The sequence below is a fragment of the Parus major genome, chromosome 3, assembly GCF_001522545.3.
Source record: "Parus major isolate Abel chromosome 3, Parus_major1.1, whole genome shotgun sequence".
NCBI classification, from domain to species: domain Eukaryota; kingdom Metazoa; phylum Chordata; class Aves; order Passeriformes; family Paridae; genus Parus; species Parus major.
This window is the reverse complement of record NC_031770.1, coordinates 44,416,758-44,435,528: the sequence shown is the minus strand read 5'-3', so window position 1 is coordinate 44,435,528 and position 18,771 is coordinate 44,416,758. Positions and strand designations below refer to the sequence as shown.

At 41.4% G+C, this 18,771-nt stretch overlaps 1 protein-coding gene across 1 annotated transcript in view; it reads right to left on the bottom strand.

Annotated features, from left to right (window-relative positions):
- The window catches only part of GPR137B (G protein-coupled receptor 137B), a 25,863-nt gene extending 8,512 nt beyond the window's left edge, over nucleotides 1-17,351 (bottom strand). Inside the window, exons 1-3 of the mRNA XM_015621878.1 lie at nucleotides 16,848-17,351; nucleotides 8,158-8,207; nucleotides 3,052-3,274 (exon numbers count right to left, since the gene is read on the bottom strand). Of these exons, the coding sequence (XP_015477364.1) occupies nucleotides 3,052-3,274; nucleotides 8,158-8,207; nucleotides 16,848-17,216 (642 nt within the window). The 5' untranslated portion in view covers nucleotides 17,217-17,351. The remainder of the gene's footprint in view (nucleotides 1-3,051; nucleotides 3,275-8,157; nucleotides 8,208-16,847) is intronic.
- Between the last annotated feature and the right edge of the window lie 1,420 nt (nucleotides 17,352-18,771).

Genomic DNA, 18,771 nt, shown 5'->3' with positions numbered 1-18,771 from the left:
GGCTGCAGGGATCTGTGTGAGTCTGATCAGAGAGGCAGGCAGATGTACAAAAATGGGAGTAGCTTTGAAAGAAACTCAAAGTGAATTCTTTGCAGTTGGCTCTGGAATAGTACTTTGTACAGCTAAAGGAGGAAAGATGGGTTAAAGTGCTGTGTGCATTTAGAGGTAGGTTGCCTTGCAGTCATTTGCTTCTCTAGCCCTGCCCTCTCCCTCTCCTGGCAGAGACCCACACCAGGAGGATGGATTATTTTCATCTGTGTGAGAGAGACAGAACAGGAGGGAAGTTGCTCCTCCCTGCCACAGGACCTTTTAAACCAGTGCAGGAGACTGGAAAGTCTGCATCCTATTCTCTCTGCTCACACACTCTGCTTCCAGGTTTGCAGCTGAGGGATAAAAGTTCAAAGCATTGTGGCCAGCAGAGCAGACATAGCAGAAGGGCTAAATAAGTATCAGAGGAAGTCACCAAGCCTCCATGTCCCAAATTCCTGGACTTCAGGAGACTACCAGGGCTCCAGTGCTGCTCACACATGCTGTTTGCTATCAACCCTGCAGCTTTATTGACCCAGCTCCTCAGTCTGCCTTCCCCAATAAGCATAAGTAAGAGGAGCTCAGGGAATATTTAAAATAAGCCTGCAGAAAACAGGCTTGCCTCTCTTTCCAGCAAAATTACATTGGCTCAGTTTGGAGCAGTCAGGCTCTGAAAATAGCCAGTGCAGACAATGTCTCTGAATTCCAGCTTATAACAGCCTGGAAACACCACCATTCACCTGGCCATAACCTGCAGCCATGTCAGGAGTGAGCCAAGAGACTGAAGCTACTCAGGAATTGAAGACAGATCCATAGCAGGCAGTGGTTAAAGCTGTGGCAATACCAGCAAGCAGGAAATGCTTTGAAGAGGAAATGTTTGCTAGGCACTTCTCTGTTCTCCTTCGATACTAACAAGTCAGTGGTGCTGTCATGGAAACCGAGGGAGAGAGAGCAGAGAGAAGCTGCTGACTGGCACATACCATACCCCAGCTCAGTGGCATTTAGAGATTGCAGATAGCAGAAGCAAAGAGCAGAATGGGGTTAGTATTTCTCTGTATAAATTTCCCTACATAGCTGTCATTCTTTAACAGTTAATAGTTAAATATATACAGATTTAACAAACTTCCATCCCACCAAACACAAAAAAAGGGATAAAAGTGTCCTGGTTCTGCTTCCAGTCAAATACACTTAGTGGGTCTGTGAAGGGAGAGGCCAGCAGTGAAAGTAAATCCAGAGGAATCGTTTTTCAGTCACAGGCCCTTGCAGAAAAGAAGGGGATCCCCAAGCTGGTAGTGTGCCCCAACACATGATGCATTTGGGCAGCACAGAACTGGCCCAAGTCAGCCACTAAGGGCAGGGCTGTGCATCTCCTCAGTGCTGGCACAGCCCTGGCACACAGCACCACGATGGTTCCCCAGGCCAGGTCATGGAAATAAATGTGTTTTCACGTGTGGTCAGAAGATACATGCCAGCAAATAGGAGATACAAATAAAAGGCTGCCAGTACTGATGGCTACCTACATGCACCACAGAGCATGCTTTATCTCCAACACTATTTCTGTCATATCACTGCAGAGAATGGATTTTTCTTCTCTAGACAGTTTTTTGGCTTAACAGTAGCAGATAAAACCAGGATATTTTATTCACTGCTAGTTTCAGTCATCTGTATCCCTAAAGTATGTGCAGTCAAACCCTATTGGAAGTCCTCAGAGGAATTCCCATTTCAGGACAGCAGAAAGGAGGAGCAAAGCACTCTTTAACTCTCATTTCCACATTCAAACTTTCATCAGCTGAGTGTTCTGTCCTTTCCCAGCTGCAGTAATGTTAGAGATTTTTTGGGTTTTGTGAAATAGTTTGGAGTTAAGAAGGTTGGGTTTCCTGCAGGAGAAAACAGAACAAAACCAAAACCAAACAAAAACGGAACCAAAGCCTCCTTTAGGTTAACACGGCTTTGTTACAGAGATTTATGCTCCTGTGATTTGCAGCACAAGAAAAACTTTTCTTACTAAAAAAAATAATCCATTGCCAGTGCCCTTTGGTCAGCAAATGACAGGCTTGAAAAAACAAAACTGAGCTGTGTTTTTAAATCTTCTATTCAGCCCTGAACTTTTAGTTGTTGTGAAGCACAGCCAGATTTGATTAAACAGGAAGTGTACTCATTTCATCTGATTAGGTAAATGTAGAGAGGAATTCTATGATAAGGTTTTCTAAATAGCAGCTGAACCTTAGATTTTCAAAGGATTTGTTGTGGTAATGGCAATGTGTTATTGGTTAAACTGATAATTTAAGATTTAACTGTCTTCTGCAATTGCAAGGACTTTTGAAAGCTCTGTCTCATTACTTACAGATACAAAACATCTCCACTGATTTTATAATAAACACTTTGAAGCGCAGGCTTAAATGATGCCACCCAGCTCCTTGACCATTGAATGTGTCCAAAGATATAAACCTAACGATATTTCTTTAAAGAACATCCTGTAGAGTAATAGGAGGCACTTTTTAACCCCTTTCCCTAGCTAAGTTATAAATATATTAGGTCTTTTAAAACATATTCTCATTATCTATAGGAATATATATAAGAATATGCAAATGTATAAAGGGAGATTCATATTTCTCTGTCTGGCTTATCTTCAGCATGCTGCTACTTTAAACAGTTAACTTAGTCAATGATTTGCCCAGCTGAAGGATTTTGAAGTACAGGCCACTTCTATGTTGCAGTACTGAAATGAAATGCTCTTTGGACAAGGGACACAGAGAAAACAGCATCCACTTGAAAAAAAGCTGTGAGAAACTTCAGCTAAAAAGTTATGCAAAATCTGCCTCAAAAATACATATTTGTGATCACTGGTTTTAACCAAAAGCTCCCCTTGCTACCATTTAGTATTTAATTCATGTACTGAAGACAAAGGCCAGCCAAGTGCAGGCTGTAAAGTTTAAAGCCTCTGGCTCTCAGGCTTTGTGGCTTTGCCTTTCCCTGCCCTCGTATCTCAGAACGTACTTGAAAAGAACTGAAAATGTACCTTACCTTGGACTCCAAGTAAATGTTGGCTAAAGACATCTTGGAGATCTTATACAGGCAGATGGAGAGTGAAACAGCGCACAGCACAAACAATGTGTCATTAATTGCCACCCGGACAGAGACAATGATTTTTCTCTCTGAATTCTGTGTCCTCACCAATACTGCACATGTTAAATTCACCAAGAGGAAGAGGAGACTTATGAAAAGAGAAGCCAGGTAGAGGGGCAACCTGGGAGAGTGAGAAGAAAACAGTTTTAGCAACATTGTTCAGCAAGTGTCAATCATGAGATGGAGGTTGCACTCTGAGAAGTGAAATCTGCCTGTGTAGGTCTGCCACAGCTGACAGAGTAACCAGCTGCCTGAGCCAAAATCAAAGTGCTACAGATTGATGGAGAGATTAACCTAGCTCATTTCAAACCTGTTTTTACAGTTACACAACAAGATGTAAGTAAAGAAGCTAATATCAAGCAGCAAAACATGGAAGATTGCAGCAGAAATACAACAGCACAGTTCTCAAAAACTATAAAAATACATGTACTTTTTTAGACCCTTCACTTCATACACAGCACAAACACTCTGCCTACTCACTCCCAGAAGAAACTTCTCCAAAGGCTGAGTTACCTGGAATGGATTGGTTTTGATCCTGGTTTTACTATACCACCACTTTATATGCCATATAAAGCATCACTGACTGTTAATGTTTGCCATCAGATATCAAATTAGGGAAGTGTCTAACAGCAGGAAAAATCTCCAAGTTACTGGTTCCCTAGCTTCCATCTCTGTCTTTTTTCCTAAACAATTTGGTCATGCTCAACCTCTTGAAAGGAACATCAAGAAATTAAACAAGAAATGCATATTGATTCTGGGTTGTCATCTTGCCATCTAGGCCAGGGAAAAGGTGTATTTGCACAACCACAGAAGCAGACCTGGAACCGAAATGTGACAGACAGAAGCCCAGGAGCTGGACTGTTTTTATCCATCTACCCAGAACTAATACCTACAATATAAGCACACCATGTAATCAAGGTATTACATGGTATGTCATTTTTTTTTTACTATTACTGCTTCTAACTCTTCCTTATGCCTATACAAACCTGTGAGGCTTTCCATTAAAAAAAAAAAAAACAAACAAAAAAGCCCCCCAAAACCCCCCATAAAACTAAAACAAAAAGCATGCTTCCATTTCAAGTATTTGCTTAGTTCATTATCGTTGCTGACCAAGGAAATTACCGATAAGATTCATAATCTGCAGTCACTGAACCAGAGGTTTTGCCCACAGCTTTTCATGCCTGTTGGGAACTTTGAATTTGGTTGACAACAAATGTACAGCCCGTCCCTGAGGAATCTGGTTCTGATTGTTTAACAATACTTTACCCAAGGGGGATCTTTTCCTTTCACACATTCATATTCTTTTGGGTTAGCATCAATGCAGCTACAAAGCTGAAGCATAGCTGTCTCCTTTCAGAGGGCAGGAAAGGAGGAGATATACCTTTGAGATATTTTAACTGTGTCACAGGGAGAAATGAAAGCCTGAAAGCTTGTGAATCAATGTCTTTCTTTCCAGCTATATCTGGCAGTGAGCAAGGATGCTGTTTTTCCCTTGCCAGGCACGGAAATTCCCTCTCAGCAGGAAGATTGTGCTCATTCTTAACTTTCCAGGGCAGGGCTCTGTTTTTAGGATAAGCAGCTGGAGGTAGTTCCTTTAAGCCTCATAGTCTAATGCTGGAAGCATTGTACGCCTGAAGCTCCTCTTTCACACTGGTTCCTCTATAATGGTGGTACATTTACAGCTTACATCAGTACCTCAGGAGTCTTTAAATAGTGGTCTCATGTCTTCCTTTCCTTCCCCTCCTGAAGTCCCATCTCTAGTCCCCTTGTGGGGGCTTGTGAGGAAAGAGGAAAGGCACACTCTTACATCTGCCTTGCTTGTGGGACAGTGAATACATGCCCTCCTCTTGCTCACCTTAGCCAGAAGGACCTTCTGCTGCAGCACAGCCTGCATGCTGGCACGCAGCATCAAGCTGGCTTGCAACCAGCAAGGCTGTGAGGCTTCCAGGCCAGGCTCCTCCTTTGCAGACTTTCGGAAAAAAAAAAAAAAAAAAAAAAAAAAAAAAAAAAAAAAAAAAAAAAAAAAAAAAGGGACTGTCACACTCTCGTGCCCACACACTCTCATACCATGGTGAGAGTGCCAGGGTGAGCTGTCATGGCCAGTCAGTTGTCCAGCTCTTCACATAATGAGCTTCCAGCCCCCTTATTACCACGATGTGGCTGAGGAAACGGCTGCCTGATTTGCAATGCAATAGAAGCATTGTTGCTGAATTTATCGAAAAGCACTGATAGAGATGCAGGCTGTCTCTCTAGGGGAAGCTTTAGGGTCTCAGTAGACTAAAGGCAGAAAGTATCGTGACAATTCAACTACAAGGGCAGCTACAAGGCATGAAGAAGAATATGGAGTTTTATAGAAAACAGAAAAGGGCAAGAGAGGTGCTTATGGATTGCACCAGTGAAAGCACAAGTGAAAGTTCAAAGGCCTATTGTAACTAATCCCCACTTTGGGACTAGTCTTTAAAGGAGCCGTGCGTAATCTGGTTTGGCTGGGGAAGACACATGCCAGGCTCTTCTGTTCTTTCTGTGTCAGGCTGAACGCACCCATAAGATTTTCTTTGAGCTGAAAACAAAACCTCAGATAAATGCAGTAGATTTGCCTTGTTTAGCAAGAAAATCTGTTTGAAACTACAGTGTTTTGTATGTAGTGTCTGAGGCTTGTGTGTAACAAGACATGCACACATAGCATAGCAAGCCTCATCCAAACCTGGTGACAACAGGAAATTCCCAAGTACAGGGAGACAGTCAGAAGGACTGTTTAAATATGAAATTGGGCTGGAATAGGCTTCATCTTGAGCTCTTTTACTAATATTGTGAAGGCCTATTCTAAATAAAGTTTACTTAAGATTTTGCATCCCAGGTAAGATATTTATTTTTTTTTTTGTCTGAAATGATTCTGATTTCTGAGACCTGTGCCAGTTCACAGAAAACAGTCCTACCTCTCAGTTGCCCCATTTATGTTGCCATCATCTGTTGCAAAAATGGCAATACCAGGCAATACAGCCTCACACTTATTAAAGAAAATGGGGGGGAAAAAATCAAAAAGTGGATGTTCAGCAATGAAGAAAAATCAGATTCAGTAAGTGCAGATTCCAGACCTGTCTGTAGGCCTTGCATCTTTCCATCATTCTCCCTCAGGATCTGAGCAACCTAATCTAATGAAAGATGTCCCTGCCCATGGGACATGGGTTGGACTAGATGATCTTTAGAGGTCCTTTCCAACACAAGCCACTACATGAGTCTGTGTTCTTTCACTAGCTTGTTACAATTAATTCATCTGTGGGTGTGCACCTATTACATCACTTCAATTGCCCTGTGTAAGATAGCAAACGAGGTCAGCCTTATTAATATAGCTCTTTCAGACAGACTAACCACTCATGCTGAGATCTAGATGTTAAAACAAAATACAACTGAAAACCCTTATCAACAGAGCTGAACAAGAAAGAAAAGGCTAGGCCAAATTCAAGAGTGATTTGTATTAGAAATCCAGTAGGGAAGAGTCAGGGTGGACATGGAGCTGTTGTGAGGCTCCATGAGATGTGAGTCTGTGCATGAGTAATTCTAGCCACAGGACATTTGTGTTTAGGAACACAAATGCTCCAAGAGCTACATGCAGGTTGATAATGTAGTCACTTCATAGGCATTGACTAAATGTCACAAGCTCCGGGTGCTTCAAGAAAGACATTTTCAAGCAGTTTTCAGGAATAAAGCCTTGCCACAAGCATCAGTAAGAGATGAGGTTCAAAACTTCTAGCTCTCACCTCTAAAGCCATGCAGGAACCTGTTCACAGACAGACCTCCACCACCCTGACCTGGTCCATGCAAAGCCATCCTCTTTGTCTCTCCTGTCTGTGTGCCCCATGAAGGGCAGGCACATCTGCTCTGGGGGGACCTGCCTGGGGTGTGCTCTGCTTGTCTGCCAGCCCATTCTCCTGGATTTTCTGCCTGCAGGAACCAGAGTGCAAAAGGGGGGTTCAAAGCTGCAGTTCAGCCTGGAGTCCACATTCCTGAGCCAGCCATCACACTCTTCATTTCCCATGCCCTCCCCAGCTCACCTCAAGCCTGCTCTCACTGTACTGCCCTTATACCAAGCATGGTTCCCAAAGCACTTGGTACAGATGATTGCCCCACAAGCTTTATGAAAACCCAGTAGGATAACAAATTTCTAGATAATATGCTAGATATTATCTAGTGATAATATTTGCCCTGTTGATACAGTACTATGTTCTCCTAACAGTCAGTGAATAACAAGTCAGATTGCAGTTTAAAATTATTCTGTTTTCCTATCCTGAATTCATATTGTAAATTCTTTCTTTAGAATGGAGACAACCTCTCTCTCCCCCCTCCTTCTAAACAGCATTGCCCAACTGAGGCTTTTAAGCATTGCCACAACAAACATTAATTTATTGAGCTCTTCCTGAGCTTTCTGGACACTACTCCTCTTTGGGGTTTTTTTTCAAGTACATCCTGACAGCTTTTTCTCCACAAAAAAAGGCCAAATGAATCTCTCCACCTAAATGCAAATCTGTGGAGTCAGGGTAGGTTATCTATAAGTTCCCAAACACATCACGAAATTGAATCCATTTTCCCTTCAAACTTGTCCATCATATTCTATTACCAGTGACCTCACAGGTTAAAACATACCTACTCCCACACATTCCTGTCAAAAAACCAAAACATCACTCTGTTTCTTCAGCACTGGATCTAAATCTACCTAGTAATACAAATGTTAAGAACCAGGAAACAAATGCCCAGGATGGGTGTTTTCTGATTGCATTTGAAATATTTGCCTTTGAAATATGTGACTGTCTAAAAATGATCCTTGTGCTGGGAAAGGACACAGTCTCCTAAAGGGCATAGGAAGAAGGTGGCTTCAGAACCATCATCATGAAACAATGGTATATGAATATGAATAGCTGAAATACTGGTGCCACAAATTAGAAAAAATGTTTCTCAAACAGCATGGCTGCTCTTCTTTACCACACTGAATGTTTGCATAGTTCTTACCTGTATTTCAGTAGCTCAGGGGAATATTTTGACTTAGCTTTGAAAATCACCTGCAAAACAAAAAAATATTGCATCAAACATAGCATACATGTCAGCTAAGAAAGACACTGTGAGTCACAGCAATTCTGTCTCACAGGCCACAAGATCTGTCATGACAGGTTTCATTACATAACGGATTTGCATGGATTGCTTACCCATGGCAGGCAAACCCTAAGCAAAGTACTAGAACCACTCAGCAGGTGATCAGATCCACTTCTATACAAATTGTCTACACTATTATTTTCACTTACTCTAGTTTAGGAGTAAGGTCCTTTATACCAGTATTAACAAAAGGATCAATGCCACATATATATATATATATATATGTATGTTATATATATAATATAATTACAGAGAGAAATTATTATAGGCTCTTCCATGACCTGGCAGTATATGTCTCCCACATCAACCAGCTCACACCAGGGCCATGAAGAGCCCATCACAATACCCTGGCCTGAAATTAGATATATACTTCTACATTCATGTTACACTGCCAAAAAGATGCCACTGAGAGCTAAACTCATTATTTTACTCTGAAGTATGATTTGGCTTCTTCTGACTGTCTCTTCAATGTACAATATATGCTTTTACAGAGATAGCTCAAGCCCAGAAGTTAGCTTGCTGTACCAGAAAAGATAAAATACTGACAGGTTTTCTTTAATGTAGCTAGGTGCCATCAGTCATAGTTGTTTAACCACAATCAGAAATTATACAAAAATATATTACCATATTTTGTATCTAATTTATTAAAAAATTACTTGAAAGTATCACTGCTTTTTTTATAAGCTAACATGGTTTCCAAACAAACTTAGTTTACAAGTTAATTTAAACCAACAACAGAGCACACTTTTTACTAGTGTTATAAAACTGCATGATGTATGACTTATTCTGGGCTGTTTCCCAATCATTTTCTCCTCAAGTTATGCTATCTTATCCATTTACCTTGGTTTTGCATGCCCTTTGGTAATGCTTGCATAATATTTGCTGTGATTATTATACTTTCCCAAGGAGACAGGACTTAAATGATCACAATGTGACAGCAGATGTGTCTGCCTGTCAATCTCTTTATCTGGCCTTTACTAATCTTAAAATACTTCAGAAAACTGATGGGAAAATGCTTGAAGTACCAAAGACATGATCTTTTCTCACCCTTCTAAAAATCAATGACTCAAAAGAAAAAAGGAATTCTATACATGTATCTAAAATATGTCCTCTGTGAGGAGAAGCCTACATAATGATTCTACACATCACCCAATAGGGGAGGGTCTGCACAGCAAAACATTGTAAGAAATTCTCCAGTTATGGGAACAACTGGGAGTCAATTATGAGACATAGATCTGGAGAAAATCAGGCTCAGCTTGTTCCAGAGCTCCTGGAACAACTTGTCATTTAACTCCTATTCACCATAAACAGCTGCCTTGACATGGAAATTATTTTTGTGATGCATCAGCCTGCTTAGCACTAGCTGAAGCAGCAGAGAACACTGAGTTTTTCAGCAAACTGAGAATAAAATTGAAAACTTGGGGTAAAAATTCTCTAAAAATATTCTGCAACCATTGATACTGTTTTAAAATAGATATCTCTGATAGTATCCCTTATTGAAGAGTTTTGTGATTCATTCTCCAAATTCCTGGATCATGAAATCTCACAGGAATTCAGGAAGAAGTTTTAGGTTGTTTTGTTAAATTGCTTTTGAAAGGAAAGGTATAAGGGGCTTGCAAATGTTCTGCACTTCTGCTGTGCATAAAGAGTAGCTGTCACTTTCAGAGAAGAGATGAAGTTCAAAATACTTTCCAGATACTTTTTGTACAAGATTTCTTGCCTACCCTGCTTATTCTGGAAGGGAGGGAGGAAGAATATTCCTCACTGCAATGAAACTAAGCAAGTAATCTTTGTCTCTAGGGCCATTCCACAAGCCTCACCTATTGTGAGTAGCATTCATACACACTGTACTCTTAATTTTGACACCTTTCAGGAGTTGAACTGAACAGAAGAGTTCAGAGCCTCTGCAAAGAACCTCACAAGACAAGCAATTTCCAGTGGGCAATGAGTTTTTCTGGTTTCACAAAACCTAGCAAATATCAAGTTCCAAAATACCATCTCCAGTGGTTACCCAAAAATGATCTACTCTTCCCTCTTAAGTCATGAAGCCCTATCACATAAACCAACCCAAGACCACTGCCCATCAAAATCTTCATGCATAACTTAGATAAATCCAAATGCAATGCTCCTGCTGCAGATCCAACAGGATCTCAAGATTCAAGATCACCAAAACAGCTGTTACTGTGATTCTGCATTTGGTGAACCTGTCCCAGGTGATACATGTTCTGAAATTTTCAGAGCAGAATGATTATTAAGAAAGAAAATAAATACTGTATTAAAAACAAAAAATAAAAAAGAAAAAAGGATGCTATATAGAATGAAAGCTACACTTTAAGGCATGGAGCATTCTTACCAATTCACTGCTGGGCAGGAGCATAGGCAGCCAGATTCTGCCACCTTTGCTTAAACATTGATGAGGCCTTAGTTCATGAGTAGCCCTGCTGGAAGCAATGGGATTGTCACAGAACAAAGAGTTGTTCAGTGGGAGTAAGGATGTCAGAAGCTGATCTCAATATACCTTACATGCGTGGGTGCAGCTTTTTGCATTTAGCATTTAGCTCAAGAGACTGGTTGCTCAATGGCCCCTCCTCGCAGCAGTGTTGAGAAAGCTTCCAGTCAATATCTGAGTCATCTAAGTAAGTCTTCCAGCAAACCAGAGCAAACCAGACTATTCCTAAGAATAGACTAAACAGCAAACAGAGATCAGGCTCTTTTGAAAAGATCCTTCAGAGAGGCCCAAGATGAACAGGGAAAATGCAGTGAAAGTCCTTGCTAATTTTCTTATGTCTAAAAGGTTACTTTTTAGTCCCAAAAGTATTTCTCCTTCTGCTTGTTCTTTGAAAGAGAAATATCCTGTTTTGACTCTCTGTTTCTACCAAAGGGTTGGAAACCTCAAATGAAATTCTCACACCCCCTCCTCCACTCCCCTAAGGTATATGTCTGCATATAAAATTGCAGCAGTTCAAAAGGACTCCAAAAATCTCTTCATACAGCCAGGGAAAATTCCCATTGTGGGAACTGATGTAAGCAGCTGACCTTAGACACATTCTACCAGGCCCCAGGAGTGGGGATGGCATGGGACCCACCAGCAGCTTGGCTGCAGACAGCTCTGCTGGGCAGCAGAGCAGGCAGACAGGGCCAGGCTGTTTTAGCTGATGAGAGTTCCAGCTTATCAGGAGCCACTTTGGCTCTGTAAGTATCAGTGAAACAGCTGTCAAAGCCAGGACAGATATTCCCAAAGCAAAAGAAAAATAAAATCTCCCTGGAGCAATTTTCGTGTCCATGCTCTGATGTAGCTGAACTAATGTGATGACTGGCACAAACCTCTGCTGTACCTCCAGTGCTAGCTGATCAATTCACTTTTACAGGAGCTATACAGCTCAGCTTACCAAAAAGCCTCAGATATGTGGTAAATGCTTGCCTATGTCTCAAACTGGCCCTCTGCACAGGAATGACATACAGCTTTATTTACCACGTCTCACTTCAAAAACCCCATAAGAAACATAGCATGCACTTTTCCTTTCCAGTTCCTTTCACCACAGTCCCTCTCTTCCTCTGTCCCATTCCATGCAAACTTCCCTTTGAAACCTGAAAATATGCCACAACCTCATCACCAGCACATTTACCTTTCTTCTGCTGTGTATCTTTCAGTCCCAGGCCCACCTTCCCCTTTCTCTCTTTCTTCCATGTCCATTCTTTTATTTGGATCAGATTTGCCAAAAATAGGCAAGTTTTCCCTCTACTCTCTAAATTCTTCACAGTTTGTAAGGCCTACAGACATGGACAACATAACTCACTACCATACTCAGTCTTCCATGAATTGGTAAAAATAGACTTAAATGGACAGGGATGATTGTGGGGGCTGACAATCACTGTAAACTTTCAAGACTAGCTTTCCTATCAAATTATTTTCTAAGTCAAATCACCTCATTCTTCATGTCAGATGCTGACAGCCAGCCGATCTGCAATTTGTCTTCTGTAGATACAATACTAAGGGCAACATTTTTCAGCAAGCATATTTGCTGATTCTTTGTCATATGTAGGTAGCCTGCCATGTAGTTCTATATACATCTAAAGTTTGTTTTAAATTATTAATAAGTTTCATTATATATGCTTTATTAATTTCTGCTAAAAAAGATCTCCAAAATAAAAAGCCCTCTCTGCTCTCTCACTGGTGAGAACTTTTGAAATGCTATCTTCAGTAATTAGAGAATGAGGAATTTTCTTAATTCTCCTCCCAGAGCTAACATTTACTCTGGTTCCACTGAAATACATGAAAATTTTCTGAAAGCCTTGCGCTGTTTTTACCCCACCCTGCCAGCCATGGCCAGCTCCCCTCTGAACTGTCTTACTCTGTACAACTTCTCTTCATTTGAAAGTCCCTGATTTTATCAGCACTGCCTGGGAGGCAGGGTAAGCTTCTCAAACCAGATGCCAAAGAAGAGGGAAGATGGTTAGGGAGGAGGAAGGAGAGGTAAAATCTGCCTACCAGCCTTCTCCACCCATACTGTCTCACAGCTCTTTAGCTCAGCACTACTTTCCCTTGATCTTGGAGAAGTTCCCAACATGATGACAAAACCTAGAGCCCACCCCACTGTTTTCTGTGCCTGGCCACAAGGGAGGCCTGGGATTTTCAGTGAAATTTATAGGTCATGGTCTTTGGCCCTGACCTTGTTCTTTGAGTCTGCAACCCTCCACCCCAGCCTCTCTCCTGCTTCATTTGTTTTCTCTTCCCCAGGGAAATGCAAAGCCTGAGCAAACAGGACAAAGTGAAGCAAGTCCTTCTCTGCCCACCCCTCACATGCACCGAGAAAGGCAACTTATTTTTTTCCCAGAGCCTCTTTACTCTTTTACCCACAGCAGTAACAGTAAAGTCTGAGGACTCATCTCTGTGTCCCCTTGGCAGGGACAGGAGAGATATGGGAAAGCAGGACATAAATAAAAGAGTGCCCAAATCCTGAAATCCTCACTTCATTATCCTGGGATCCCTCACTGTGGGATCCTCCACTTCTTTCCCTTTAAAGTGGAAAAGATGTTATTAAGCAGAAAATATGCTTGGAAGCTGCATGTGTAAGGCAAAATCGCTATGAGATTTTTGGTCTCTGGAGGTGAAAATGCACTTTGGCTGCCTATCTGGTGGATCAGGACCAGGGAGCTGCTCTGTTTTGGTACAGTGCAGTTACTTGCTGGTGTTGGGCTACTGTTTTACAAAAGTGCCACTGGATTTCATATTCATTTGAGATTTATTTTAATGATTTCCAAATAGGCAGAGAGCCTACCCTCCTGAGAGGGTAGATCACACTATTATTTTTCTTTAGAAGGGAACGAATACAGACACAGGATTAATAAATTCTAATACATTTACCAGTTCGACTAGGAATCATATTAATTTTCTCCAGTATGGGATCTTTGAGAGCAACTAATATTCTGTAAGCCTTATCTGCAGCACCCTTTCTACTTGCCCTAAATAGGGCATTACAACTGTATCAAAGGACCCTGAACTTGCCTCTTAAGTCAAAGATCCCGTTTTGAGTCAAAACTATTTGATTCTAACTTCACTTTTTTTCATAGTTTCCCTGCTTTAGCAACCTGCCCCAACACACTAGAGCTTCTTCTGCTGCAGCTGCTGATGCTCAAGTCTGGGAACAAATCTCTGCTGTGCTGATGTCATCAGGGCTTATTTGTCTTGCTACACATAAAACACAGCTGAAATTCCCTATGGCTTTGGGATACTTATTAAAACGAGAATAGTTGTGGCTAACTTTCTGTCAAGTTCAAAGGTGCTCGTTATTCAAAAAACACCCTCGAGTGCTTGCCAAATTAATATTTTGTTTGTCCAGGAGGATTTGCAATATTTTTTGAATCACTTTTTTTTCTCCTCACATCTATGTTTAAAAGTTTACCTAGCAGTGCCACATTTAGGAATGGTGGGTGCTGTACAGCAGATAATAAAAACCTGTGAAGTCCAGAGACCCATGGGATCTCTTCCAGTGCTCTATACATATACTATACACAGATCACTTCTTTCCCTCTAGCTAAGCACCAGTGAAACAGTAGGGACTTCATGCAATGAGACACAGCTGCAGACCCTTCTTGCCCATCTTCTGCAGAATAAAAGGATAAAAGTTGTTTCTAAACAGGTCTGTGAAGTTTTAAGCCATTACTGAAAACAAAATTTTCCCTCTCCACCCCTTTCACACTAGTTCTTGCTTGCCTACTGTGGAAAGCTAGATGTACATTAAATACAAGATGCTGAATTTCAAGCCAAACCACCTTTTAATGGTTAGAAGTAAAGAAATAATAACAGTGAATTAAAAATATATGAACTTATTCTGTCATATATTCGTAGAATGGCTGTGCTTGTATTTCTTAAACCTTTGTTTCAGCCGGGGAGATATTTGAGATTAAATTTCACTGACAGCAACTAGCTCTAGAGCAAACAACAATGCTAATCTTATGTCTGTCTACAGTGGCACAAGATATTTAAAGATTATGACGCACATCACAAACTCTGAAAGTCCCTGGCAAATATGTTTCAAAAACCTCACAGCAGCTCTTCAAGACAGGTAACTATTCCACTCTTTTTCAGAGGGGCTCAGAGGAAGATCAGGGGATCAGAGGACTCAGGATGACAAAGCAGGAATTCTGTCTCAAAGGCAGAACCAACAGCCTTACAATTTTTTCTGTTTCCAACCACTGACTTGAACTTCCTGAACGCTATCAGACAACAGTGCTAAAAATAAGTGAAAAGGACATATGTGTGCATTCTGTGTGCTCTTTTCAGATCTTCCTCAGACAAAAGGAATGTTACCTGCAGCACTAAGCCTCCTGACTGCTGACACTCTACTGCACAGACTGCTGTGCCCCCTCTGTGCTTGCTCCAGCCCAGGCTTCTCTTGGCCAAGAGCCAGGATGCTGCATTCTGCCTCCAGACTTCCACAGCAGCCCTACATGCATGTCTGAGGGAAGAGTCTGACCTAAGGCTGTGACTTAGTCCCAGCACTGTGATGGGATGCACTGTGTGCTGGTGGACATTTGGCCCTGGGAAGCTGCACAGTTATCAGATGACTCTCACAATAGCTATGGGATAAAGCATAGGTCACCACATGCCTGAGCTGGATTTGAGTAGTACGCAGATGAAAGGTTCCTGTAATCCCTTAATATATCTCAAGTACCAGGGAGTGGAGCAGGGTGAGTTAGCAGGCGTTTCAGATGCTGAATCCGTGAAAGCAAACCTAAGGACAAAACTGGGTATGTGGTTCTAAGTATTTATTACCCTCTACAACTCAAGTGATCTTTCAGCTGCCATGCTTACCATTGCTGCTTTTCCAGCCTTGGGACAGCAGCCCTTGCATGCAGTCTGGTGTCTCCAGTCAGGCTGTTCAGAATTGATAAGGCCTGTCATCCCTACACTGCTAAACACCGCAGGGACTACAGAAGCACCAGCCCCAGTGTGCCCCACCTGGAACCCAACCGAGCTGGTTCCAAGTGGGGCACACAGCAACATCCTGAAAAAGCATCCTGAGCACTGCCTGGTGTGCTCCAGGGCTGGCTGATGCTCTCCTGACCAACTGCGCCAGCACTGAGAAAGTGGACTTTGATCAGGGCCACATGAGTGCGGGCTTGGCATCCTGCTCCAGGCACTACAGTGGGATTGAGGAGAACTTGCTGTCCTGCAAGTTTCCTGTGAGATCTTAGGCAAGCCCAGCAGCCTTTCTTTGTCTCAGCATGCCAATATCTCATCCTTCAGCCAAGTGCAAGATAGCCATGCTCACCATAAATATTTCCAAGCAATTCTAGCTGCAGCAACCGGGAGCCCTGTGCAGCTTAACTCATCTGGCTTCTTAGATGTCCATGGCACAGAAACACTCTAAAGACCTTTTCCTGAAATAGAGATACTATTTCCTTTACTCCACTATACAGCTAATTTACCTTTACATCAGAGAGTCCTTGAAATAGAAGGGTGTATCTGTGCACAGCACTTAGCACTTACTGAACGGAGTCAAAGCTGTTACAGATCGTTACAGGAATTTGGGCCCACAGTAGGACTCCATCAACAGTTTCAATTGTTATACACATAATAGAAATCTCACTCAGAAACATCAGCCGACTTATGAAAAAACTGGGACCGGGGGTTTATTGCTGGTAAAATCAGACATTACAATTCTGACTGCACACAGAGATCAAGTCTGGTAAGCCAGGAGGTTTTTAAAGTCTAACAACAATAATAAGGCATAATAATAAAATGACATTTTGGATGTCCAAATTCCAAGATCTCCTATACATTTTTTCTTCAACCTTTGAATTATTTTTATAGACACTAGACATGTTAATTGATATTCTCACTTCAGTGATCACTTCAGGCTCCGGTTTCATTGTAACACTGATCTCTTGCATATAGACCAGAAGTTAAAATACCCAAATAAACAACTGAAATTTGCTTTTTGCATTGCCAAGGTACATTTGTAAATTACATTTTTCTCATGATGCTCATATCATAAGGCTTTACCATTCAGCTAGATTTAATCAACTAAATAGCTGTTGCTTACCTGTGTGAAGTAAAGATTCATCAGGGTGAGGGTGAAAAACTGGAGGCAGACTGGGAAGCAATAGAGAAGCCAGAAGATGAAGGGGCTGAGAGAATTTGCTGTGACAAAGTCTTTGAAGTAAAATGAAAAGAGCACTGTCCTAAGAGAGGCCCAAAACAGGCACAGAAACAGAAAGACAGTTTGGTAACTGAACCTCTTGTGCCTGTAGTGAAGGACCAGCCAGAGCTGGACGTAGATGAACACAAAAAGCAGTGAATAAAAAACAGTATATACAATGGTCAGGCCCAGCTTCACATACGGAGGGACAGCTGGCGTCAGGGTCGGCGGAAGGGTGTCATTTTTCAGTGGGTCCCACTCAGGGGCCTCCATTTGATATCGGGAATCGTCAGAATTATTTAAGTTTGGCTGCCGCTGTTGCCTCCTCCTCCTTCTCCTTTCATCTTCCTACAGCATAGGAATCAAGAAAATGAAAGAAAACAAGCTGCACTTCCTCTTTGGCAGCTCACTGTGGGCTGGTAGCACATGATCACAATTCAGAATGATTCATTAGGACTGCCTTTGTCAGCAATTGGCAGGGAACAGCTCAGAAAGCTGCTCTTTGCTGATGTCTCTGCACAAATCTTTACCATCCTTAAGAAACAAAGAAATCCACCAGCCCCTGAACGGTTTACTGCTAATTTTTTCCTAAGGAAAATTATCTGGATTTTAAATTAGTTAAGTAATGTTCTATTTTCTACAAGAAGCAAGTGCCTGACACTTACCCAATGGGAACCACATCATATCTTTGTAGGATTTTTTTTCTTGTTTCCTGTTTAACAAGTACTTCATTTAGCTGCATTTTGTTAGAAATCATTTTAAGCACCTTCAAGTACTCCTGAAATTCAAGCTGCTGTATTAAGCTGCTACAGCTCAGCTTGGCATTGCAGAAACCTTTATGTTTATAAAGAATTACACAATTGGCACAGCAAATCTAATACATTCAGTATCTTCGTTTTCTTATAAAGTGCTTTATTAGAATGGGAGAAAAGATACCTCAGGACTTCCTGATATAAACCTAGCATACACAGGAACAAAATAAAACCTCCTAAAGATCTACATTCACCAAAGCATACATGCAGCTACAGGTTCTTTTCTTCTTAGTTGATTTTGTGCCATCACTCTGAAAACAGCTGACCGGACACGCCTTCTCACAAGTGTCTGGATGTGCCCTTGGGATGAAATCTATAAATTAATAGGTGCTTTGGCAGGCTGCTGGGTCTGACTCATGGGGGTGAGAAGTGAGAACTGAAACTGAGTGGTTTAGACATTTGTAGTGTGGTCAAAATGCTTCGTATATCTCTAGGTCATGTATAGCACCATGTACCATACAACAACAAGATTTTAAAAGCTACTTTGGTAAAGGCTGGAACACAATCATGTTTTTCTCTATCATTTATAGTAAGCTGATTGCAAGAAGTGCTTATTACCTGGAGCAGTCACCAGGGAAGACCCCACATATCTGGTGAGAAGTAAAAAAAATTCCTGTGGTGGAAGGGTCCATGTAATGAACTAACACAGTATACATGGTACCCTGTTTCTAGATATGATTTTAAGACTCTTACCAGGAGCAAGCAGCCTTGAAAATCCCAGATAAACAGCTTACAGAAGAAGGGTGATACACAGCACTGGGTGACAGTTGATTTGGCTATGTATAGAAATGACTATGTACAGAACACAGAATGAATATGGGAAAGATGAAAGATGATAAGAAAATTCTAAGCACTAAAGATCATGTACATGTACAGAGATATGTCAGAGCTTGCAGAAAAAGAATTCTATGGCTTCAGCACAAATAAACTTGGACGTAGTTTTGAACTAGCACATGCTCCTAGACCCTGTCTAACTCTTGGAACTAAAAAAAATAAAACTAAAAAAAAAAAAAAAA